Below are 25000 nucleotides of genomic sequence, written 5' to 3' on the forward strand. Positions count from 1 at the left end.
AGAGACCCGTAGACTCGCACAGAGACCCGTAGACTCACACAGAGACTCGTAGACTCGCACAGAGACCCGTAGACTCGCACAGAGACTCGTAGACTCGCACAGAGACCCGTAGACTCGCACAGAGACCCGTGGACTCACACAGAGACCCCTAGACTCACACAGAGACCCACAGACTCACACAGAGACCCGTAGACTCGCACAGAGACCTGTAGACTTCCATAGAGACCCATAGACTCGCACAGAGACCCGTAGACTCGCACAGAGACCCATAGACTCGCACAGAGACCCGTAGACTCACACAGAGACCCACAGACTCACACAGAGACCCGTAGACTCGCACAGAGACCTGTAGACTTCCATAGAGACCCGTAGACTCACACAGAGAACCGTAGACTCGCACAGAGACCCGTAGACTCGCACAGAGACCCGTGGACTCACACAGAGACCCGTAGACTCGCACAGAGACCCACAGACTCGCACAGAGACCCGTAGACTCGCACAGAGACCCGTAGACTTCCATAGAGACCCGTAGACTCGCACAGAGACCCGTAGACTCGCACAGAGACCCGTAGACTCGCACAGAGACCCGTAGACTCGCACAGAGACCCACAGACTCACACAGAGACCCGTAGACTCGCACAGAGACCTGTAGACTTCCATAGAGACCCGTAGACTCGCACAGAGACCCGTAGACTCGCACAGAGACCCGTAGACTCACACAGAGACCCACAGACTCACACAGAGACCCGTAGACTCGCACAGAGACCCGTAGACTCACACAGAGACCTGTAGACTTTCATAGAGACCCGTAGACTCGCACAGAGACCCGTAGACTCGCACAGAGACCCGTAGACTTGTACATAGACCCATTGACTCACATAGAGACTCATAGACTCACAGAGTGACCCGCACTCACAGAGAGACCCAGACTCACACAGACCCACAGACTCAGAGACCCACAGACTCAGAGACCCACAGACTCAGAGACCCACAGGCTCGCACAGAAACGGAGGGATTCACCCAGAGACCATAGACTCACATAGAGACCCCAGGAGGGAAAATTCAGTGAGTAGGATGATGCTGCTGATGAAGATGCTGCTGCTGCTGATGATGATGATGATATGGCATCACTGTGGCTAGGAGATGTTAACTACCTCGCCTGGTATACAGGAGGGCGTGGGTTCGATCTCAATCCTGACGCCTGCTGCTGCTGTATATTTGGAGTCTGCGTCTCTCTCTCTCTCATCATCATCACTGTGGCTAGGAGATGTTAACTACCTCGCCTGGTATACAGGAAGGCGTGGGTTCGATCTCAATCCTGACGCCTGCTGCTGCTGTATATTTGGAGTCTGCGTCTCTCTCTCTCTCATCATCATCACGGTGGCTAGGAGATGTTAACTACCTCGCCTGGTATACAGGAAGGCGTGGGTTCGATCTCAATCCTGACGCCTGCTGCTGCTGTATATTTGGAGTCTGCGTCTCTCTCTCTCTCTCATCATCATCACGGTGGCTAGGAGATGTTAACTACCTCGCCTGGTATACAGGAAGGCGTGGGTTCGATCTCAATCCTGACGCCTGCTGCTGCTGTATATTTGGAGTCTGCGTCTCTCTCTCTCTCTCATCATCATCACTGTGGCTAGGAGATGTTAACTACCTCGCCTGGTATACAGGAAGGCGTGGGTTCGATCTCAATCCTGACGCCTGCTGCTGCTGTATATTTGGAGTCTGCGTCTCTCTCTCTCTCTCTCATCATCATCACTGTGGCTAGGAGATGTTAACTACCTCGTCTGGTATACAGGAGGGCGTGGGTTCGATCTCAATCCTGACGCCTGCTGCTGCTGTATATTTGGAGTCTGCGTCTCTCTCATCATCATCACGGTGGCTAGGAGATGTTAACTACCTCGCCTGGTATACAGGAGGGCGTGGGTTCGATCTCAATCCTGACGCCTGCTGCTGCTGTACAGTGAGGGGAAAAAAGTATTTGATCCCCTGCTGATTTTGTACGTTTGCCCACTGACAAAGAAACGATCAGTCTATAATTTTAACGGTGGGTTTATTTGAACAGTGAGAGACAGAATATCAACAAAGAAATCCAGAAAAACGCATGCTGAGATTAGGAGCACTCCCTTTAATAAGAGTGTCCTCCGTCTTTCACTAGTGAGAATTATTTTATTATGTTTTATTTTAATTATTTTATTACTTCCCTTCTACGTGACTTCACCGAAAGAACCAAGAATAAAAAATAACACGTCACACAGAGGCGTTGTTTCTGTGTGCCTATGTGTGTGTCTCTCTCTGCTTGTGTGTCTCTCTCTGTGTGTCTCTATCTGTGTGTCTCTATCTGTGTGTCTCTATCTGTGTGTCTCTATCTGTGTGTCTCTCTCTGTGTGTCTCTCTCTGTCTGTGTGTCTGTGTGTGTGTCTATGTGTGTGTGCCTATGTGTGTGTCTCTCTCTGTTAGTCTCTGTGTTGTCTCTCTCTGCGTGTCTCTCTCTGTGTGTCCCTCTCTGTGTGTCTCTGTCTGTCTGTCTGTGTGTGTGTCTATGTGTGTGTCTCTGTCTGTGTGTCTGTGTGTGTGCCTATGTGTGTGTCTCTCTCTGTTAGTCTCTGTGTTGTCTCTCTCTGTGTGTCTGTGTGTCTTTCTCTGTGTGTCTCTGTGTGTGTCTCTGTCTGTGTGTCTGTCTCTGTGTTGTCTATGTGTGTCTCTCTGTGTGTCTCTCTGTGTGTCTCTCTGTGTTATCTCTCTCTGCTTGTGTGTCTATTTGTGTGTCTCTCTCTGACTCTCTCTGTGTGTCTCTGTGTTGTCTCTGCTTGTGTGTCTGTCTGTGTGTCTATGTGTGTCTCTCTCTGTGTGTCTCTGTGTGTCTCTGTGTGTCTGTCTGTGTGTCTATGTGTGTCTCTCTCTGTGTGTCTCTGTGTGTCTCTGTGTGTCTCTGTGTGTCTCTGTGTGTTTCTGTGTGTCTCTGTGTGTCTCTGTGTGTCTCTGTGTGTTTCTGTGTGTCTGTCTGTGTGTCTATGTGTGTGTCTCTATCTGTGTGTCTCTCTCTGTGTTATCTCTCTGCTTGTGTGTCTCTCTGTGTGTCTCTCTCTGTGTGTCTTTCTCTGTGTCTCTGTGTTCTCTCTCTCTCTGTGTCTCTCTCTCTGTGTGTCTGTCTGCCTATGTGTGTGTCTCTCTCTGTGTGTCTCTGTCTGTGTGTCTATGTGTGTGTCTCTCTCTGTGTGTCTCTCTCTCTATGTCTCTGTTATCTCTCTCTGCTTGTGTGTCTGTCTGTGTGTCTCCGTGTCTGTGTTTTGTCTTTGTCTCTCAAATTTAGCAATCTTTGAACGAACGTAATCAACCAGGTAGGGTGTTGACTGTTATGTTAGCCGACTCTCTGTGTCGTATTTGCATTGTATTTCTAAGTTTACTAGCTTTGTTTTTCGATTTAAAGCTTTCGTGACTGCAGCAGGGATTCATCTTCTTGGTTCTTTCGGTAAAGTCACGTAGAAGGGAAATAATAAAATAATAAAAATAAAACATAATAAATTACAATTCTCACGACGTTTCGGCCACAACGCAAGCAGCCGTCCTCAGGTGAAGAACAAGGATGTCAGAAAGACAGCGTCATTCACATCATCAACATCATCATCATTAACATCATCATCATCATTAACATCATCATCAACATCATCATCATTAACATCATCATTAACATCATCATCATGAACATCAACATCATCATCTACATCATCAACATCATCATCTTTTTTTTTTCGGATTTAAAGCTTTCGTGACTGCAGGGATTCATCTTCTTGGTTCTTTCGGTAAAGTCACGTAGAATGGAAATAATAAAATAATACAAATAAAACACAATAAAATTATTCTCACGACGTTTCGGCCACAACGCAAGCAGCCGTCCTCAGGTGAAGACCAGGTCTGTCGGGGAGACAGCGTCTGAATGAAACAGCACCATGCTTGGAGCGTATATTTAAGCTGGGTTGGAAGGGGGGGAAGGGCACCTGGGGACGGCTGCTTGCGTTGTGGCCGAAACGTCGTGAGAATAATTGTATTATGTTTTATGTTTATTATTTTATTATTTCCCTTCTACGTGACTTTACCGAAAGAACCAAGAAGATGAATCCCTGCAGTCACGAAAGCTTTAAATCGATGATGTTCATGATGACGACGACGATGATGATGACGACGATGATGTTCATGATGATGACGTTGACGATGATGTTGATGATGATGACGACGATGATGTTGATGATGACGACGATGATGTTGATGATGATGACGATGATGTTCATGATGATGACGTTGACGACGATGTTCATGATGATGACGACGACGATGATGTTCATGATGATGACGTTGACGATGATGATGACGACGATGATTTCATGACGACGATGATGTTGATGATGACGTTGACGATGATTTTGATGATGACGACGATGATGATGTTCATGATGATGACGACGACGATGTTCATGATGATGACGACGATGATGTTCATGATGACGACGACGATGATGTTGATGATGACGTTGACGATGATGTTGATGATGACGACGATGATGTTGATGATGACGACGACGATGATGTTGATGATGACGATGATGATGTTGATGATGATGACGACGACGACGATGTTCATGATGATGACGACGACGATGTTCATGATGATGACGTCGATGATGTTGATGATGATGACGACGACGATGTTCATGATGATGATGACGACGACGATGTTCATGATGACAACGACGATGATGTTGATGATGACGACGACGATGATGTTCATGACGACGATGATGATGTTGATGATGACGACGACGATGTTGATGATGACGTTGACGATGATGTTGATGATGATGACGTTGACCAACGATGTTTCGAACGTGCGCTCTCCCCGGCGTGCCAGACGTGCGAGAATTCTACGAGGCTCTTCTCCTCGACGGCTGCGCCGGGACTCCCGCTGGCGGCGTTGGCGGCACCGGCACCGGCACCGGCATCACCGACGGCGGAGGCTACTCCCCGGCACCGACCGGGCCGCCGGGCATCGGCGAAGTGCGTCCATGGATCGTCACGTCTCCACCGTCGCCCGAAGCGTCGGCGTCACCGGGAACTCCGGCCAACGTCGCCGCTACCAACGTCACCGCCGCCGCCGCCGCCACCACCACCACGGCCGTCGTGACGCCCGCGCCGGTTCATTCGCCGCCTGGGTACCGATCGCCGGTGACGCTGGTGCCACGCAGCCCCGCACGGCTACCGGAGGTACGGTGGGTCGGTGGGTGGGTGGGTGGTACGGTGGGTCGGTGAGTGGGTGGGTGGTACGGTGAGTGGGTGGGTGGTAAGGTGGGTGGGTGGGTGAGTGGGTGGGTGAGTGGTACGGTGGGTGGGTGAGTGGGTGGTACGGTGGGTGGGTGGTACGGTGGGTGGGTGAGTGGTACGGTGGGTGGGTGAGTTGGTGGTATGGTGGGTCGGTGGGTGGGTGGTACGGTGGGTGGGTGTGTGGGTGGTACGGTGGGTGGGTGTGTGGGTGGTACGGTGGGTCGGTGGGTGAGTGGTACGGTGGGTGGGTGGGTGGTACGGTGGGTGGGTGAGTGGGTGGTACGGTGGGTGGGTGAGTGGGTGGTACGGTGGGTGGGTGAGTGGGTGGTACGGTGGGTCGGTGAGTGGGTGGTACGGTGGGTGGGTGAGTGGGTGGTACGGTGGGTGGGTGGGTGGTACGGTGGGTGGGTGGTACGGTGGGTCGGTGGGTTGGTGGTACTGTTGGTGGGTGAGTGGGTGGTATGGTGGGTCGGTGAGTGGGTGGTACGGTGGGTGGGTGAGTGGGTGGTACGGTGGGTGGGTGGGTGGTACGGTGGGTCGGTGGGTTGGTGGTACTGTTGGTGGGTGAGTGGGTGGTACAGTGGATCGGTGAGTGGGTGGTACGGTGGGTGGGTGAGTGGGTGGTACGGTGGGTGGGTGGGTGGTACGGTGGGTCGGTGGGTTGGTGGTACTGTTGGTGGGTGAGTGGGTGGTACGGTGGGTCGGTGGGTTGGTGGTACTGTTGGTGGGTGGGTGAGTGGGTGGTACTGTTGGTGGGTCGGTGTGTGGGTGGTACGGTGGGTGGGTGGGTGAGTGGTACGGTGGGTGGGTGTGTGGGTGGTACGGTGGGTGGGTGGGTGGTACGGTGGGTCGGTGGGTTGGTGGTACTGTTGGTGGGTGAGTGGGTGGTACGGTGGGTCGGTGAGTGGGTGGTACGGTGGGTGGGTGAGTGGGTGGTACGGTGGGTGGGTGGGTGGTACGGTGGGTGGGTGTGTGGGTGGTACGGTGGGTGGGTGGGTGGTACGGTGGGTCGGTGGGTTGGTGGTACTGTTGGTGGGTGAGTGGGTGGTACGGTGGGTCGGTGAGTGGGTGGTATGGTGGGTGGGTGAGTGGGTGGTACGGTGGGTGGGTGGGTGGTACGGTGGGTCGGTGGGTTGGTGGTACTGTTGGTGGGTGAGTGGGTGGTACGGTGGGTCGGTGGGTTGGTGGTACTGTTGGTGGGTGGGTGAGTGGGTGGTACTGTTGGTGGGTCGAATGTGGGTGGTACGGTGGGTGGGTGGGTGAGTGGTACGGTGGGTGGGTGTGTGGGTGGTACGGTGGGTGGGTGGGTGGTACGGTGGGTCGGTGGGTTGGTGGTACTGTTGGTGGGTGAGTGGGTGGTACGGTGGGTCGGTGAGTGGGTGGTACGGTGGGTGGGTGAGTGGGTGGTACGGTGGGTGGGTGGGTGGTACGGTGGGTCGGTGGGTTGGTGGTACTGTTGGTGGGTCGGTGTGTGGGTGGTATGGTGGGTGGGTGGGTGAGTGGTACGGTGGGTGGGTGGGTGGTACGGTGGGTGGGTGGTACGGTGGGTGGGTGGGTGGTACGGTGGGTGGGTGTGTGGTACGGTAGGTCGCTGGGTTCATGGATGATTGGGTTGGTAGGTGGTTGGTTGGTGGCTGTGTGGTGATAATAATAAGTCTCTTGGAGTCTCTGTGGGTCTCGGAGGCTATCGATGGGTATCTGTGTCTCTATGAGTCTCGGAAGCAGCATTAATCATGAGCCTCTGGGTCTCTGTGACTCTCTGTAGCACCTTTTAGTCTGTATGGGTCATTATGAATCTCTGGGGCATTATGAATCTCCATGGATATCTGTGTATATATATTCACGAGTTTCTGTGTCTCTCTGTGAGTCTCTGTGAGTCTCTCTGACGCTTCGGGGCACGGAGTCTATGGCGCAGTGGCTACGACCCGAGTTCGAGTTTACGCCGGGACCACCAACGGGTGACGATTAAATCCGAACCGTTCTTGGGCCTGGGTCGAATCGGCCTTAGAATGAGCACCTGGCGTGTGTAGCGGTGGTGTAGCAAACATCGTCACCGGGGAATCGCGAGCGAAGCCGGGTGCGGCGGTGCTGGCCACCCACCCCCCTCGTGTGCCACAGTGCCGGAAGCTTTCGTAGGCGCTCGCTAACAGCACTTGCCCCTGCAGTCTGCCAGAGGCTACACGGGGGACCTTTGTCTGTGTCTACCTTCACAGGTGCTGCAGCTACTCGCTACTCACAGCACTTGCCTCTGCAGCCTGCTAGAGGCTACACGGGGGACCTTTGTCTGTGCCTACCTTCACAGGTGCTGTTGCTACTCGCAACTCACAGCACTTGCCCCTGCAGCCTGTTAGAGGCTACACGGGGGATCTTTGTCTGTGCGTGTCTTCGTACCTGCGGCGGTTAGCGCTACGCTGCGCGACAAACCCTTCGACCCGGGTTCGATTCCCGCTCACGGCCAACACCGGTGACGATTATCTGAACCGGTCCTGGGCCTCCCCTAGGTCGACTCAGCATCAATTGAGTACCTGGTGCGGTGTGTGAACATCGCCACGCCAGGGTGGCCGGGCGTGGTGCTGGCCACCCACCCCCTCGTGTACTGTTCCGGCCTTCATAGGTGCTCGCTAACAGCACTTGTCCCTACAGTCTGTTAAGGCTACACGGGGGATCTTTGTGTGTACAGGTGTGTGTGTGTGTACAGGTGTGTGTGTGTGTGTGGGGAGCGGTGGTGTAGTGCTTAGCGCTACGCTGCGCTATGAACCCGGCGACCCGGGTTCGATTCCCGCTCACGGCCAACACCGGTGACGATTATCTGAACCGGTCCTGGGCCTCCCCTAGGTCGACTCAGCATCAAATGAGTACCTGGTGCAGTGTGCAAATATCGCAACTGGGGAGACAAAGGCGGCCGGGCGTGGTGTTGTCCACCCACCCCCTCGTGTACCGTTCCGGCCTTCACAAGTGCTCGCTAACAGCACTTGCCCCTACAGTCTGTTAAGGCTACACGGGGGTTATTTGCCCGGCATTAGCACCGATCAGCCTGTGTGGGCTACTCGGGGGGGGGGGGGGGGGAGATCTTTGTGTCTGTGTGTACGCAGCGCTTGCTCCAACAGCATGTTACGGCGACAGGGGAGATCACATTGAACGTGAAGCACAGGTCGCAAACGGGTTTTGATTCCTTACCCGTACCCGGCCGCACCAGGGTCGCAAACGGGTACCCGTACCCGGCCGGGTATCGGGTAGGGTACGGGTATCGGGTACCTGATTGCGACCTCTGGGATGAAGCCGCGTTGCAGGCGCGGGTGGGTTGATTCTAGGAACTTGAATTGTGAGAAGAGACAAGACGTTGGGAAATGAGTGACACACGGTGACTCACCAGTGACTCACGGCCTACCCGTACCCGGCTGCACCAGGGTCGCAAACGGCTACCCGTACCCGGCCGGGTGCGGGTAGCCGAATATCGGGTAGGGTACGGGTATCGGGTACCCGGTTGCGACCTCTGGCGTGAAGGCCTTTTAAAGTAGACACCGCTGCCCTCTGTCGGTGGTGCGAGAGCAGCATCCCTCAGCGTGCCATCCCTCGCAATTCATCGGTCTCCACGCGTGTGTGCGTTGAACTTCTTTCGCACCATACGTAGCCAACCGTGCTATGGTGCAGTGTTGAGTCTGTGGTGCAGTGTTGAGTCTGTGGTGCAGTGTTGAGTCTGTGGTGCAGTGTTGAGTCTGTGGTGCAGTGTTGAGTCTATGGTGCAGTGTTGAGTCTGTGGTGCAGTGTTGAGTCTATGGTGCAGTGTTGAGTCTATGGTGCAGTGTTGAGCTGGTAGGTGAGTGAGCTGGTGAGCTGGTAGGAGAGTGAGCTGGTGAGCTGGTAGGAGAGTGAGCTGGTGAGCTGGTAGGAGAGTGAGCTGGTGAGCTGGCAGGAGAGTGAGCTGGTGAGCTGGCAGGTGAGTGAGCTGGTGAGCTGGTAGGTGAGTGGGCTGGTGAGCTGGTAGGTGAGTGGGCTGGTGAGCTGGCAGGTGAGTGAGCTGGTGAGCTGGTAGGAGAGTGGGCTGGTGAGCTGGTAGGAGAGTGGGCTGGTGAGCTGGTAGGTGAGTGGGCTGGTGAGCTGGTAGGTGAGTGAGCTGGTGAGCTGGTAGATGAGTGAGCTGGTGAGCTGGTAGGAGAGTGGGCTGGTGAGCTGGTAGGAGAGTGAGCTGGTGAGCTGGTAGGAGAGTGGGCTGGTAGGTGAGTGAGCTGGTGAGCTGGTAGGAGAGTGAGCTGGTGAGCTGGTAGGTGAGTGGGCTGGTAGGTGAGTGAGCTGGTGAGCTGGTAGGAGAGTGGGCTGGTGAGCTGGTAGGAGAGTGGGCTGGTAGGTGAGTGAGCTGGTGAGCTGGTAGGAGAGTGAGCTGGTGAGCTGGTAGGAGAGTGGGCTGGTGAGCTGGTAGGTGAGTGGGCTGGTAGGTGAGTGAGCTGGTGAGCTGGTAGGAGAGTGAGCTGGTGAGCTGGTAGGAGAGTGGGCTGGTAGGTGAGTGAGCTGGTGAGCTGGTAGGAGAGTGAGCTGGTGAGCTGGTAGGTGAGTGGGCTAGTAGGTGAGTGAGCTGGTGAGCTGGTAGGAGAGTGGGCTGGTGAGCTGGTAGGAGAGTGAGCTGGTGAGCTGGTAGGAGAGTGAGCTGGTGAGCTGGTAGGAGAGTGAGCTGGTGAGCTGGTAGGTGAGTGGGCTGGTGAGCTGGTAGGTGAGTGGGCTGGTGAGCTGGTAGGTGAGTGAGCTGGTGAGCTGGTAGGAGAGTGGGCTGGTGAGCTGGTAGGTGAGTGAGCTGGTGAGTTGGTAGGTGAGTGAGCTGGTGAGCTGGTAGGTGAGTGAGCTGGTGAGCTGGTAGGAGAGTGGGCTGGTGAGTTGGTAGGTGAGTGGGCTGGTGAGCTGGTAGGTGAGTGAGCTGGTGAGCTGGTAGGTGAGTGGGCTGGTGAGCTGGTAGGTGAGTGGGCTGGTGAGCTGGTAGGTGAGTGGGCTGGTAGGTGAGTGGGCTGGTGAGCTGGTAGGTGAGTGAGCTGGTGAGCTGGTAGGTGAGTGAGCTGGTGAGCTGGTAGGAGAGTGAGCTGGTGAGCTGGTAGGTGAGTGAGCTGGTGAGCTGGTAGGTGAGTGAGCTGGTGAGCTGGTAGGTGAGTGAGCTGGTGAGCTGGTAGGTGGGTGAGCTGGTGAGCTGGTAGGTGAGTGGGCTGGTGAGCTGGTAGGAGAGTGGGCTGGTGAGCTGGTAGGTGAGTGGGCTGGTGAGCTGGTAGGTGAGTGAGCTGGTGAGCTGGTAGGTGAGTGAGCTGGTGAGCTGGTAGGTGAGTGAGCTGGTGAGCTGGTAGGTGAGTGAGCTGGTGAGCTGGTAGGTGAGTGAGCTGGTGAGCTGGTAGGTGGGTGAGCTGGTGAGCTGGTAGGTGAGTGAGCTGGTGAGCTGGTAGGTGAGTGAGCTGGTGAGCTGGTAGGTGAGTGAGCTGGTGAGCTGGTAGGTGGGTGAGCTGGTGAGCTGGTAGGTGAGTGGGCTGGTGAGCTGGTAGGTGAGTGAGCTGGTGAGCTGGTAGGTGAGTGAGCTGGTGAGCTGGTAGGTGAGTGAGCTGGTGAGCTGGTAGGTGAGTGAGCTGGTGAGCTGGTAGGTGGGTGAGCTGGTGAGCTGGTAGGTGAGTGGGCTGGTGAGCTGGTAGGTGAGTGGGCTGGTGAGCTGGTAGGTGAGTGGGCTGGTGAGCTGGTAGGTGAGTGAGCTGGTGAGCTGGTAGGTGAGTGAGCTGGTGAGCTGGTAGGTGAGTGGGCTGGTGAGCTGGTAGGAGAGTGGGCTGGTGAGCTGGTAGGTGAGTGAGCTGGTGAGCTGGTAGGTGAGTGGGCTGGTGAGCTGGTAGGAGAGTGGGCTGGTGAGCTGGTAGGTGAGTGAGCTGGTGAGCTGGTAGGTGAGTGAGCTGATGAGCTGGTAGGAGAGTGAGCTGGTGAGCTGGTAGGTGAGTGAGCTGGTGAGCTGGTAGGTGAGTGAGCTGGTGAGCTGGTAGGAGAGTGAGCTGGTGAGCTGGTAGGTGAGTGGGCTGGTGAGCTGGTAGGTGAGTGAGCTGGTGAGCTGGTAGGTGAGTGGGCTGGTGAGCTGGTAGGAGAGTGGGCTGGTGAGCTGGTAGGAGAGTGAGCTGGTGAGCTGGTAGGAGAGTGAGCTGGTGAGCTGGTAGGTGAGTGGGCTGGTGAGCTGGTAGGTGAGTGGGCTGGTGAGCTGGTAGGTGAGTGGGCTGGTGAGCTGGTAGGTGAGTGAGCTGGTGAGCTGGTAGGTGAGTGAGCTGGTGAGCTGGTAGGTGAGTGAGCTGGTGAGCTGGTAGGTGAGTGAGCTGGTGAGCTGGTAGGTGAGTGAGCTGGTGAGCTGGTAGGTGAGTGAGCTGGTAGGTGGGTGAGCTGGTAGGAGAGTGGGCTGGTGAGCTGGTAGGTGGGTGAGTTGGTAGGAGAGTGAGCTGGTGAGCTGGTAGGTGAGTGAGCTGGTAGGAGAGTGGGCTGGTGAGCTGGTAGGTGGGTGAGTTGGTAGGAGAGTGAGCTGGTGAGCTGGTAGGTGAGTGAGCTGGTAGGAGAGTGGGCTGGTGAGCTGGTAGGTGGGTGAGTTGGTAGGAGAGTGAGCTGGTGAGCTGGTAGGTGGGTGAGCTGGTAGGAGAGTGAGCTGGTGAGCTGGTAGGTGGGTGAGCTGGTAGGTGGGTGAGCTGGTGAGCTGGTAGGTGGGTGAGCTGGTAGGAGAGTGGGCTGGTGAGCTGGTAGGTGGGTGAGTTGGTAGGAGAGTGAGCTGGTGAGCTGGTAGGTGGGTGAGCTGGTAGGAGAGTGGGCTGGTGAGCTGGTAGGTGGGTGAGCTGGTAGGTGGGTGAGCTGGTAGGAGAGTGAGTTGGTAGGAGAGTGAGCTGGTGAGCTGGTAGGTGAGTGGGCTGGTGAGCTGGTAGGTGAATGAGCTGGTGAGCTGGTAGGTGAGTGCGCTGGTGAGCTGGTAGGTGAGTGAGCTGGTGAGCTGGTAGGTGAGTGGGCTGGTGAGCTGGGAGGTGAGTGAGCTGGTAGGTGAGTGAGCTGGTAGGTGAGTGAGCTGGTAGGTGAGTGGGCTGGTGAGCTGGTAGGTGAGTGAGCTGGTGAGCTGGTAGGTGAGTGGGCTGGTGAGCTGGGAGGTGAGTGAGCTGGTAGGTGAGTGAGCTGGTAGGTGAGTGGGCTGGTGAGCTGGTAGGTGAGTGAGCTGGTGAGCTGGTAGGTGGGTGAGCTGGTAGGAGAGTGGGCTGGTGAGCTGGTAGGTGAGTGGGCTGGTGGGTGAGTGGGCGAGTGGGTGAGTGGGCGAGTGAGCTGGTGAGCTGGTAGGAGGGGGGGCTGGTGGGCGAGTGGTCGAGTGGGCGATCATCGATCCCCGGCTCCCGAGTCTCCCGGCACGCGACCCGTTTAGCATGCAGGCGGCACGCACCATGGCTCAGCAGCAGCAGCCACGACGCACACAGTCAGCACGGAGTGGTGGGGAGGGGTGGTGGGGGGGTGGTGGGGGGGGTGGTGGGGAGGGGTGGTGGGGAGGGGTGGTGGGGAGGGGTGGTGGGGAGGGGTGGTGGGGAGGGGTGGTGGGGGGGGGTGGGGGGGTGGTGGGGGGTGGTGGTGGGGGGGCCTGTTTTTGGCCCCACCACCCAGAGATTGTTGGACACGCGGCCTGGTGGCGGTGGTGGTGGTGATGATGATGGTGATGATGGTGATGATGATGGTGATGATGATGGTGATGATGATGATGGTGATGATGATGGTAATGATGATGGTGATGTTGATGGTGATGATGGTGATGATGGTGGTGGCGGTTGCGTTAGCGGAGGCGAAGATTCATCGTTTTATTGTGTTCCGGCCCGAGAGCTATTTTTAGCTCCTGGCTCCCCCCGGTGCGGCCAGCTTGCTCGGCTGCCTCTCTCTCCTGCCTCTCTCCTTTTTTTTTACGATCAGTGGAAACAAGAAGATGCTCGGTGTATTCGGCACTTTGCTTCGTTCATCATTTCGTTATTTTTTTTGACTTAGCTTTATGTAAAAACCCCACCTCTCGCTCACTCACTCGCTCACTCTCTCGCTCACTCTGTCGCTCACTCTCTCGCTCACTCTGTCGCTCACTCTCTCGCTCACTCTCTCGCTCACTCACTCGCTCACTCACTCGCTCACTCTCTCGCTCACTCTCTCGCTCACTCTCTCGCTCACTCACTCGCTCACTCTCTCGCTCACTCACTCGCTCACTCACTCGCTCACTCTCTCGCTCACTCTCTCGCTCACTCTCTCGCTCACTTTCTCGCTCACTCTCGCTCACTCTCTCGCTCACTCTCTCGCTCACTCTGTCGCTCACTCACTCGCTCACTCTCTCGCTCACTCACTCGCTCACTCTCTCGCTCACTCTCTCGCTCACTCACTCAGTCGCTCTCTCGCTTTCTCTCTCGCTCACTCTCTCGCTCACTCTGTCGCTCACTCTCTCGCTCTCTCGCTTTCTCTCTCGCTCACTCTCTCGCTCACTCACTCAGTCGCTCTCTCGCTCACTCTCTCGCTCACTCTCTCGCTCTCTCGCTTTCTCTCTCGCTCACTCTCTCGCTCACTCTCTCGCTCACTCTCTCGCTCACTCACTCAGTCGCTCTCTCGCTTTCTCTCTCGCTCACTCTCTCGCTCACTCTCTCGCTCACTCTCTCGCTCACTCACTCTCTCGCTCTCTTGCTTTCTCTCTCGCTCTCTCGCTCACTCTCTCGCTCACTCTCTCGCTCACTCTCTCGCTCTCTCGCTTTCTCTCTCGCTCACTCTCTCGCTCACTCTCTCGCTCACTCTCTCGCTCACTCTCTCGCTCACTCTCTCGCTCTCTCGCTTTCTCTCTCGCTCACTCTCTCGCTCACTCTCTCGCTCACTCTCTCGCTCACTCTCTCGCTCTCTCGCTTTCTCTCTCGCTCACTCTCTCGCTCACTCTCTCGCTCACTCTGTCGCTCACTCACTCGCTCACTCTCTCGCTCTCTCTCGTTCTGCACGTCTCTCTCTCTCCTCCTCCTCCTCTTCTCCGCTCCGCCCTCCGCTCCCCCCTCCGCTCGACGTCCTTCGGAATTCGTCGTCGTCGTCTGTCGGGTGACCCGCTTTAACGACCACAGAAAAAAAAAAATCTAAATTATGTAACGGCTCCGATAACAATTATTGTTGTTATTGTCTTTGGGGGGGTGGTGGTGGTGGTGAGGGGGTGGTGGGGCTCGGGGTGGGGGGTGGGGACCTTGTTGGATTCCTCGCGGCACGGGGGAGCGGGCGAGCGGGCCGAGCGAGCGTGCCGGTGTAGCCAGCGGTCGTGCCAGCCGACTGCGCGCGTGTGCGTACGCGCACCAAGCGACCCAAGCGTCGATCGCCGCGCGCCGTGACGTCGGCATCCCGGCATCTCGCCGGCATCACCGGGCTCGAATGAGCCGCAGGAACGCGACGAACGGAGGCGGAGCGAGAAGAGGAAGAGGAGGGGGAGGGAGAGCCGGTAATGTCACGCGTGCGTGGTGAAGGGGGTGGGGGGGCAGTGAGCAGCCCAAACACACGCCCACTCCGAGTGAGTCACGCTCGACGAATCGACGTTGTTACGGCCCCGGCACCGTTCACGCCGCTGCTGCTACTGCTGCTGCTGCTGCCGCTGTTGCTGCTGCTGCTGCTGCCGCTGCTGCTGCTGGCAACGCAGAGCCGCAAGGCGTTCGAAGCGACGCTGAGAGCCTCGTGAAATCGTCTAGTTTCTGCGTGGAGGATTTTCGGATTTATTTTCTCCTCTCTCCACGCTCGCTCGCTCGCTCTCTCTCTCTCTCCCGCCTCTCGTTCGTCTTCCCCCGGAGAGGTTTTGCTCGAGAGTGAAATGCCGCGGGATTTACTTGGCGCGAGGGACCGTTCCTTCCGCGTCTGCCGACACCGCGAGAGATAGGCTGCTTTGTTTTTTCTTCAATACATGAACACCGCCCCCTACCCCACTCCGTTACCGCCCCACCTCCCACCACCAACCCCCTCCACCACCACCACCACCGCTCCGGTGCCGGTGAAACTTGCCGAAGCTGCCGCTGCCGATGCCGCCGCCAGCATCTATCTCACGGGTCGGCGGCCGCCGGTTTTTCTTCGCCGGGTTTCACTTTGACACTTTTTTGTTTATTTGAAGACGGAACTTTTTAGTTTCTTTGGCCTGCCCCCAAGGGGCTCAATCTCCCCCCCCTGCTCCCGCCACGAGTTGTTGGGCACACTGCTGCTGCTACGTCGAAGAAACTGGGAAGCTTCTGGAAGTTTACGGACGCCGCCGCCGACGCCGCCGCCAAACTCGGCTAAACCCCGCAAGCTCTCGGCGCCCGTCGCCGGGACCTGCCGGTTGCCATCGCCACGGCGACGGGGACTGGTGCCGCGCTTGCAGCTTTAGCCGCGGACGAGGTCACCGCCCGTCGTCTCTCGCCGGACACAGCGGCACCAGCTGCGGTCGCCACCGAATCATCAGCAGCAGCAGCGGTTCTCACCGTCACCGCCGACATCAAATTCAACTCCATCCCTGCCACCACCACTGTGACCGCCACCACCACCACGACCACAGCAGCTATCGCCAACGCCGCCACCGCCGCCCGCTATCGTTGCCACCACCACCACCACCACCACCACTCGCACCGCCGCCGCTAACACCACCGCCGCCGCCCCCACCGCCCCCACGGTGCGCTCGGAGTTGATGAGCGCGGGACGCGGCGGCGGCCTCCGCCGGCGTTGCCAGCAGCGCGCGCCACGCCGGGCCCCGGGCGTCGGCGCGCGGGCGCCGGGCGTCCGCCCCCAGCGGCGACGCCAGCGGGGACCTCGCCGTCCGCGTCCTCCTCCGCCCGACCGTCGTCCGGGACCTCCTCCTCCTCCTCGTCTGCGTCGTCGTCGGCGGCGTCGGTGGCCAGCGGCTCACGGACGAGCGGGTCTCGGACGACCGGGTCACGGACGACCGGGTCACGGACATTTGGGTCACGGACAACCGGGTCACGGACATCCCGGTCGGAGACAAGCAGGTCGGAGAGCAGCAGGTCTGAGAGCAGCGGATCGGGCTGGGCGCAGTCCGGCACAGAGGAGGAAGCGGCGGCGGCGGCGGCGGCAGCGGCGCCTGCCGAGCGCCGGGGAGTGCATGAATGGTCGTGCACGTTCGGGATGATGGACTGCCTCTGTATCGTGACCACCAAGGTACGCAGGGCGTTGGGGAGGTCGGAGGTTCTTGGTGGATTCCCGGTGGGTATTGGTGGGGTCCGGTGGGATTCCGGTGAGATTTGATGGTGTTCGGTGGGTATTTGGTGGTGGCGTTCGGTGGGGTTTTGCAGGATTGCGTGGCGTTCGGTTCGACCTTTGCAGGATTTGGTGGGTTTTGGTGGGTCTCGGTGGGTTTTGGTGGGTCTCGGTGGGTTTTGGTGGGTCTCGGTGGGTTTTGGTGGGTCTCGGTGGGTTTTGGTGGGACTCGGTGGGTTTTGGTGGGACTTACTGGGATTTGGTGGGACTCGGTGGGTTTTGGTGGGACTTGCTGGGATTTGGTGGGTCTCGGTGGGTTTTGGTGGGACTCGGTGGGTTTTGGTGGGACTTGCTGAGATTCGGTGGGACTTTGTGGGACTTGCTGGGATTTGGTGGGACTTGCTGGGATTTGGTGGGACTTTGTGAGATACGGTGGCATTCGGTGGACCTCGGTGGCATTCGGCAGCGATCCGGTGGGCCTCCGGTAGGATTCGCCTCGGCGTTTCCTCCCTTCCGCATCGTATCCCGGCAGTGGGCCGATGCCTGTCCAAAGGGTCAACTAGTTACTGCCACTAACTACGACGTCGTTTGACCTCCCTTGCCAGTATGAGAATATAAGAAGAGGTTTTGTCCCACGGTGTAGCTGCTCATCAGAGGTCGCAAACGGGTTTTGATTCCTTACCTGTACCCGTACCCGGCCGCACCAGGGTCGCAAACGGGTACCCGTACCTGTACCCGGCTGGGTACGGGTAGCCGGGTATCGGGTAGGGTACGTGTATCGGGTACCCGGTTGCGACCTCTGCTGCTCTCCGCGAGCTCTCAATGTCCTGATGGTGAGACTGGGCTCTAAAGAAAGCTGTCTCTGGTGTGGACCAATCAGTTTCAAGTACAATGCATCATGTACAGGCAGAGCATGTTTTTTTGTCTGAATGTTCACCATAAGTATATGTGGCTAATGCAGTAACGTGATTCCTTGCAAAAGGTTTCAGTTTGGCGTCTTAACATCCGAACACGACTCGTGTTTTATTGGCAGAAAGGCTTGAACCTATTCTTAAAGTAACGACTAATTAGTTAACCAGTGGGGAGTTCGTATGGAATTGCTGGTCTATTTTTATTTGTACACCAAGGTACGAAACCTTAACTTTGCGTGTTGGTGGGGCTGGGAGTGAAAGAGATGCGAGGATGGTGCAGTGGAGATGCTGGGGGAACCCAACAGAAACTAAACTCGGCGTTGTCGTAGAGAATATATGTTTGTGTGTTGAACTTCTTTCGTAACGTACGTAGCTAACCGTGCTAATCGGAGGTGCGGAGTGTTGAGTCTATGGTGCAGCATTGAGTCTATGGTGCAGTGTTGAGTCTATGGTGCAGTGTTGAGTCTATGGGCAGTGTTGAGTCTATGGTGCAGTGTTGAGTCTATGGTGCAGTGCTGAGTCTATGGTGCAGTGTTGAGTCTATGGGGCAGTGTTGAGTCTATGGTGCAGCGTTGAGTCTATGGGCAGTATTGAGTCTATGGTGCAGTGTTGAGTCTATGGTGCAGTGTTGAGTCTATGGGCAGTGTTGAGTCTATGGTGCAATGTTGAGTCTATGGGGCAGTGTTGAGTCTATGGGCAGTGTTGAGTCTATGGTGCAGTGTTGAGTCTATGGGCAGTGTTGAGTCTATGGTGCAATGTTGAGTCTATGGGGCAGTGTTGAGTCTATGGGCAGTGTTGAGTCTATGGTGCAGTGTTGAGTCTATGGTGCAGTGTTGAGTCTATGGTGCAGTGTTGAGTCTATGGGCAGTGTTGAGTCTATGGTGCAATGTTGAGTCTATGGGGCAGTGTTGAGTCTATGGTGCAGCGTTGAGTCTATGGGCAGTGTTGAGTCTATGGTGCAGTGTTGAGTCTATGGTGCAGTGTTGAGTCTATGGTGCAGTGTTGAGTCTATGGGCAGTGTTGAGTCTATGGTGCAGCGTTGAGTCTATGGGCAGTGTTGAGTCTATGGTGCAGTGTTGAGTCTGTGGTGTAGTGTTGAGTCTGTGGTGCAGTGTTGAGTCTGTGGTGCAGTGTTGAGTCTGGTGCAGTGTTGAGTCTATGGGCAGTGTTGAGTCTATGGTGCAGTGTTGAGTCTGTGGTGTAGTGTTGAGTCTATGGGCAGTGTTGAGTCTGGTGCAGTGTTGAGTCTGTGGTGTAGTGTTGAGTCTATGGTGCAGTGTTGAGTCTGTGGTGCAGTGTTGAGTCTATGGTGCAGTGTTGAGTCTGTGGTGCAGTGTTGAGTCTGGTGCAGTGTTGAGTCTATGGGCAGTGTTGAGTCTATGGTGCAGTGCTGAGGCTATGGGCAGTGCTGAGTCTATGGGCAGTGTTGAGTCTGTGGTGCAGTGTTGAGTCTGTGGTGCAGTGTTGAGTCTGTGGTGCAGTGTTGAGTCTATGGTGCAGTGTTGAGTCTATGGTGCAGTGTTGAGTCTATGGGGCAGTGTTGAGTCTATGGTGCGGTGTTGAGTCTACGGTGCAGTGTTGAGTCTATGGTGCAGTGTTGAGTCTATGGGCAGTGTTGAGTCTATGGTGCAGTGCTGAGTCTATGGGCAGTGTTGAGTCTATGGTGCAGTGTTGAGTCTGTGGTGCAGTGTTGAGTCTGTGGTGCAGTGTTGAGTCTGTGGTGCAGTGTTGAGTCTTTGCTGCAGTGCTGAGTCTATGGTGCAGTGTTGAGTCTTTGCTGCAGTGCTGAGTCTATGGTGCAGTGTTGAGTCTATGGTGCGGTGTTGAGTCTGTGGTGCGGTGTTGAGTCTATGGGCAGTGTTGAGTCTATGGTGCAGTGTTGAGTCTATGGTGCAGTGTTGAGTCTATGGTGCGGTGTTGAGTCTGTGGTGCGGTGTTGAGTCTATGGGCAGTGTTGAGTCTTTGCTGCAGTGCTGAGTCTATGGTGCAGTGTTGAGTCTTTGCTGCAGTGCTGAGTCTATGGTGCAGTGTTGAGTCTATGGTGCGGTGTTGAGTCTGTGGTGCGGTGTTGAGTCTATGGGCAGTGTTGAGTCTATGGTGCAGTGTTGAGTCTATGGTGCAGTGTTGAGTCTATGGTGCGGTGTTGAGTCTGTGGTGCGGTGTTGAGTCTATGGGCAGTGTTGAGTCTTTGCTGCAGTGTTGAGTCTATGGTGCAGTGTTGAGTCTATGGTGCGGTGTTGAGTCTGTGGTGCGGTGTTGAGTCTATGGGCAGTGTTGAGTCTATGGTGCAGTGTTGAGTCTATGGTGCAGTGTTGAGTCTATGGTGCAGTGTTGAGTCTATGGTGCGGTGTTGAGTCACTCATTTCCCAACGTCTTGTCTCTTCTCACAATTCAAGTTCCTAGAATCAACCCACCCGCGCCTGCAACATGGCTTCATCCCAGAGGTCGCAATCGGGTACCCGATACCTGTACCCTACCCGTACCCGGCCGGGTACGGGTAGGGTACGGGCACGGCCGGGTACGGGTACCCGTTTGCGACCCTGGTGCGGCTGGGTACGGGTACGGGTAAGGAATCAAAACCCGTTTGCGACCTCTGGCCTCCGAAGTTGCACCGCTGGCTTGGTCTGCCCGGCCCTGACAAGGGCAGCAGGTCAGAGGAGGGCGGGCACAAGCCGGCGTGAGTAGGTTAAACGTTGAGTTTTATAAGGGCACCACGGGGTGACCAGCCCCTCCCCACCCAGCCCCACCCCTCCCCACTCCCACCCAGCCCCACCCCACCCAACCCAGCCCCTCCCCACCCAGCCGACATCCTTGTAAGGGCCGGGTTCGTGTGGCTGGTGGTCGAGACCTGGGCCTTGGCTGGGCCAGGTCAGGTAGCCTCCTAGAGAGTAGGCGAGTCAGAGTGGGAATACCTCCCTTGAGAGTAGCGGGTAAAAAAATGCCCGTTACCTGTTTGAGTGTGAAGCTGTAACAGGTAAACCCGTAAAAACAAAGTTTTTCACTATAAATCCTTTATATGCGTGGCATCGGGGCGGCTAGAGTCCTCTCGTCCTCTGGCTTGAGATGGCTGCCACCTATGGGTCAGATGATTGTCTGGCACCATTAAGCAATTGGTAATGAAACATTAATTTATTTTTCCCTAAACAGTGTAAAATTTTGGAAAAAATTTTTTCACGAAAATGCATTGTCACGCACAACGAGTCTGTGTGCAAAATGTCAGCTCGATTGGATCACGGGAAGTGGGTTAAAAAACGACCGAAAGATTTGCACGGTCCTAAGCAAGCAAGCGAACTTAATATAAAGGATTTAATAAATACGTGTTGCCTCTCCACTCAACGTCTCTGTCGTCCAGGTGTCCACTACGCTTAGGATTTCGCCCGTGCGCTCAAGTGCTTGGTGGCGTGCTTTGTAGGCGACGCTTCCTGCCAACAGCGAGTCTGCGACTGCGTCTTTGTGCCAGTTGTACTGAGATTGTACGTGGTGTCTGTGGGTCTCTGTGTGTCTCTGTGTGTCTCTGTGGGTCTCTGTGGGTCTCTGTGTGTCTCTGTGTGTCTCTGTGGGTCTCTGTGTGTCTCTGTGTGTCTCTGTGGGTGTCTGTGGGTCTCTGTGGGTCTCTGTGTGTCTCTGTGGGTCTCTGTGGGTCTCTGTGTGTCTCTGTGTGTCTCTGTGTGTCTCTGTGTGTCTCTGTGGGTCTCTGTGGGTCTCTGTGGGTCTCTGTGGGTCTCTCTGTATCTCCTCTCTCTCTACTCTCTCTCTTCTCTCTCTAGCCCTCTGCACCAGCGTGGACGTCACCCTCGTGGTGTTCACCTTCTGAAGCGCTCGCTCGTCAACGTGGCGTGCGCGATGACCACCACCACCACCATCACAACCACCACCACAACCACCACCACAACCACCACAACCACCACAACCACCACCACCAACACAACCACCACAACCACCACCACAACCACCACCATCACAACCATCTCCACCACCACCACCATCTCCACCACCTCCACCGCCACGAACACCGCCACCTCCACCATCACCACCATCATCATCACCACCACCACCATCAACATCATCACCACCACCACCACTACCATCACCGCCACAACCACCATCGCCACCACCACCAACACCGCCACCACCAACACCGCCACCACCACCACCGCCTCCACAACCACTACCACCACCTTCAACAACCTCCACCACCGCCGCCGCCACAACCACCACCACCACGTGACTTTTATTTCGTGTTGTGCGCGGTGCTTTTAGCGCCACAGCGCGTCGATTTGTAGCGTTTATTTTCATTTGTGTTGCTGGTGACTTTGTGCGTTTCATATTGAAATCGCCTCCAGTGCTGTTGCTGCTGGCGGCAATAAAAGTTGTTTCATAGTCAGTCTTTCTCTACTCACCTCTCTCCTCTACTCTCTCACCTCTCTCCTCTACTCTGTCTCTTCTCTCGCGTACCACACACACACGCGTCATTGATGTGCACGTCTTCTTCGAACGCTGGGGAGCCGGACAATCTCCCCTCTCTCTGCACCAGCGTGGACGGCACCCTCGTGGTGTTCACCTTGTGAAGCGCTCGCTCGTCACTGTGGCGTCCGCGATGACCACAACCACCATTGCCACAACCACCACAACCACCATTGCCACAACCACCACCACTATCTCCACCACCTCCACCGCCACCAACATCGCCACCTCCACCACCACAACCTCCACCACCACCATCACCACCATCATCACCACCACCACCATCAACATCATCACCACCACTACCACTACCACCACCTCCACAACCACCACCACCACCACAACCACCACCACCACCACAACAACCACCACGTGGCTTTTCTTTCGTGTTGTGCACGGTGCTTTTAGCGCCACAGCGCGTGGATTTGTAGCGTTTGTTTTCATTTGTGTTGCTGGTGACTTTGTGTATTTTATATGCTGTTGCTGCTGGCGGCAATAAAAGTTGTTTCGTAGTCAAGTCTCTCTCCTCTCTCTCCTCTCTCAGTGGGCCCCTTAGCTGGTGAAATAAAACAAATTATTGAGTAATATTCCTGCTTTTCCCTTACTTTGTAAAAATACATTGTCGAGTTTTCAAAAGTTAAGTTTCTTTTTAAATCCTTTATATTAAGTTCACTTGCTTGCGCGCTTACGACCGTGCAAATCTTTCGGTCGTTTTTTAATCCGCTTCCCGTGATCCAATCGAGCTGACATTTTGCACACAGGCTCGTTGTGCGTGACTATTTATATTCGTGAAAATTTTTTTCCAAAATTTTCCACTTTTTAGGAAATGTTTTTTTTCATATTTAATTTAAAATACCAATGTGATAAAAATGAAACTCTTACTCAAGAAAAACTGAAATGAATAATAAAATAAAACCGATGCCACGCATATAAAGGATTTATAGTGAAAAACTTTGTTTTTACGGGTTCATGTTTACAACTACTGATGATGATGCTGCTGCTGATGATGATGATGAAAGCACAGCTGAGCATGCCTAGTTTGTGAATTTAAATCCCTTGTGAGCCGTTGCCGCGGCGATGTGAGCGTGAGGGTCGTCACGGAAACGGGGAGGGATGATTGGCGTAGGGTGGACCAAACCTCCGCCAATCACACTGCTGTGGCTTGTCACTCATGCACGTCTATGGGTCTCTGTGGGTCTCTATGGGTCTCTGTGGGTACTCTATGGGTCTCTGTGAGTCTCTGTGGGTGTCTATAGGTCTCTGTGAGTCTCTATGGGTCTCTGAGTCTCTCTGTGAGTCTCTCTGTGAGTCTCTGTGGGTCTCTTTGTGTCTCTATGGGTCTCTGTGGGTTTCTGTGAGTCGCCTGTATCTTTGTGGGTCTCTGTATCTCTGTGTGTCTCTATGGGTCTCTGTGTCTCTATGGGTATCTGAGTCTCTGTATCTCTGTGTGTCTTTGTGTGTCTCTCTGGGTCTCTGTGAGTCTCTATGGGTCTCTGTGAGTCTCTCTGTGAGTCTCTATGTGTCTCTGTGAGTCTATATGGGTCTCTGTGAGTCTCTCTGTGAGTCTCTATGTGTCTCTGTGGGTCTCTCTGGGCCTCTGAGTTTCTATGGGTCTCTGTGTGTCTCTATGGGTCTCTGTGTCTCTGTGTCTCTGTGTGTCTCTGTGTGTCTCTGTGTGTCTCTATGGGTCTCTTGGAGTCTCTGTGGGTCTCTGTGGGTCTCTCTGTGTCTCTGTGGGTTTCTGTGGGTCTCTGAGTCTCTATGGGTCTCTCTGTGTGTCTATATGGGTCTCTTGGAGTCTCTATGGGTCTCTGTGGGTCTCTGGGTCTCTGGGTCTCTGTGGGTCTCTCGGGGCCTCTGAGTCTCTATGGGTCTCTGTGGGTCTCTGTGTGTCTCTATGTGTCTCTGTGTGTCTCTGTGGGTCTCTCTGGGCCTCTGAGTCTCTATGGGTCTCTGTGAGTCTCTATGGGTCTCTGTGTGTGTTTATATGGGTCTCTGTGTGTCTCTATGGGTCTCTATGGGTCTCTGTGAGTCTCTGTGTGTGTCTATATGGGTCTCTGTGGGTCTCTCTGTGTCTCTGTGTGTCTCTGTGTGTCTCTGTGAGTCTCTGTGGGTCTCTGTGGGACTCTATGGGTGTCTGTGTGTCTCTATGGGTCTCTGTGTGTTTCTGTAGGTCTCTGCGAGTCTCTGCATCTCTGTGGGTCTCTGTAGGTCTCTGCATCTTTATGGGTCTCTGTGTGTCTCTATGGGTATTTCTGTATCTCTGTGTGTCTCTATGGGTATCTCTGTGTCTCTGTGAGTCTCTGTGGGTCTCTGAGTCTCTATGGGTCTCTCTGTGTGTCTATATGGGTCTCTTGGAGTCTCTATGGGTCTCTGTGTGTCTCTCTGGGCCTCTGAGTCTCTGTGGGTCTCTGTGGGTCTCTGTGGGTCTCTGTGGGTCTCTATGGGTCTCTGTGTGTGTCTATATGGGTCTCTGTGTGTGTCTATGGGTCTCTGTGAGTCTCTGTGTGTGTCTATATGGGTCTCTGTGAGTCTCTGTGTGTCTCTATGGGTCTATGTGTGTCTCTGTGTGTCTCTGTGTGTCTCTCTGTGTGTCTCTGTGAGTCTATGTGGGTCTCTGTGGGTCTCTGTGGGAGTCTATGTGGGTCTCTGTGGGTCTCTGTGGGTCTCTGTGAGTCTCTGTGGGTCTCTGTGGGTCTCTGTGAGTCTCTATGGGTCTCTCTGTGTGTCTATATGGGTCTCTTGGAGTCTCTATGGGTCTCTGTGGGTCTCTCTGGGCCTCTGAGTCTCTGTGGGTCTCTGTGGGTCTCTGTGGGTCTCTATGGGTCTCTGTGTGTCTCTATGGGTCTCTGTGGGACTCTCTGGGCCTCTGAGTCTCTATGGGTCTCTGTGAGTCTCTATGGGTCTCTGTGTGTGTCTATATGGGTCTCTGTGTGTGTCTATGGGTCTCTGTGAGTCTCTGTGTGTGTCTATATGGGTCTCTGTGAGTCTCTGTGTGTCTCTATGGGTCTATGTGTGTCTCTGTGTGTCTCTGTGTGTCTCTGTGTGTCTCTCTGTGAGTCTATGTGGGTCTCTGTGGGTCTCTGTGGGTCTCTGTGGGAGTCTATGTGGGTCTCTGTGGGTCT

At 55.3% G+C, this 25000-nt stretch overlaps 1 protein-coding gene across 1 annotated transcript in view; it reads left to right on the plus strand.

Moving 5' to 3' along the window:
- Positions 1-25000, plus strand: part of LOC144739755 (uncharacterized) — a gene marked incomplete at its 3' end in the record, with an annotated part of 130317 nt that overhangs the window by 27769 nt on the left and 77548 nt on the right. The window contains exon 3 of the mRNA XM_078622657.1: positions 4907-5259. Within this exon, the coding sequence (XP_078478783.1) occupies positions 4907-5259 (353 nt within the window). The remainder of the gene's footprint in view (positions 1-4906; positions 5260-25000) is intronic.

The sequence above is a fragment of the Lampetra planeri genome, unplaced genomic scaffold (assembly GCF_965212315.1).
Source record: "Lampetra planeri unplaced genomic scaffold, kcLamPlan1.2.h2 scaffold_169, whole genome shotgun sequence".
NCBI lineage: Eukaryota > Metazoa > Chordata > Hyperoartia > Petromyzontiformes > Petromyzontidae > Lampetra > Lampetra planeri.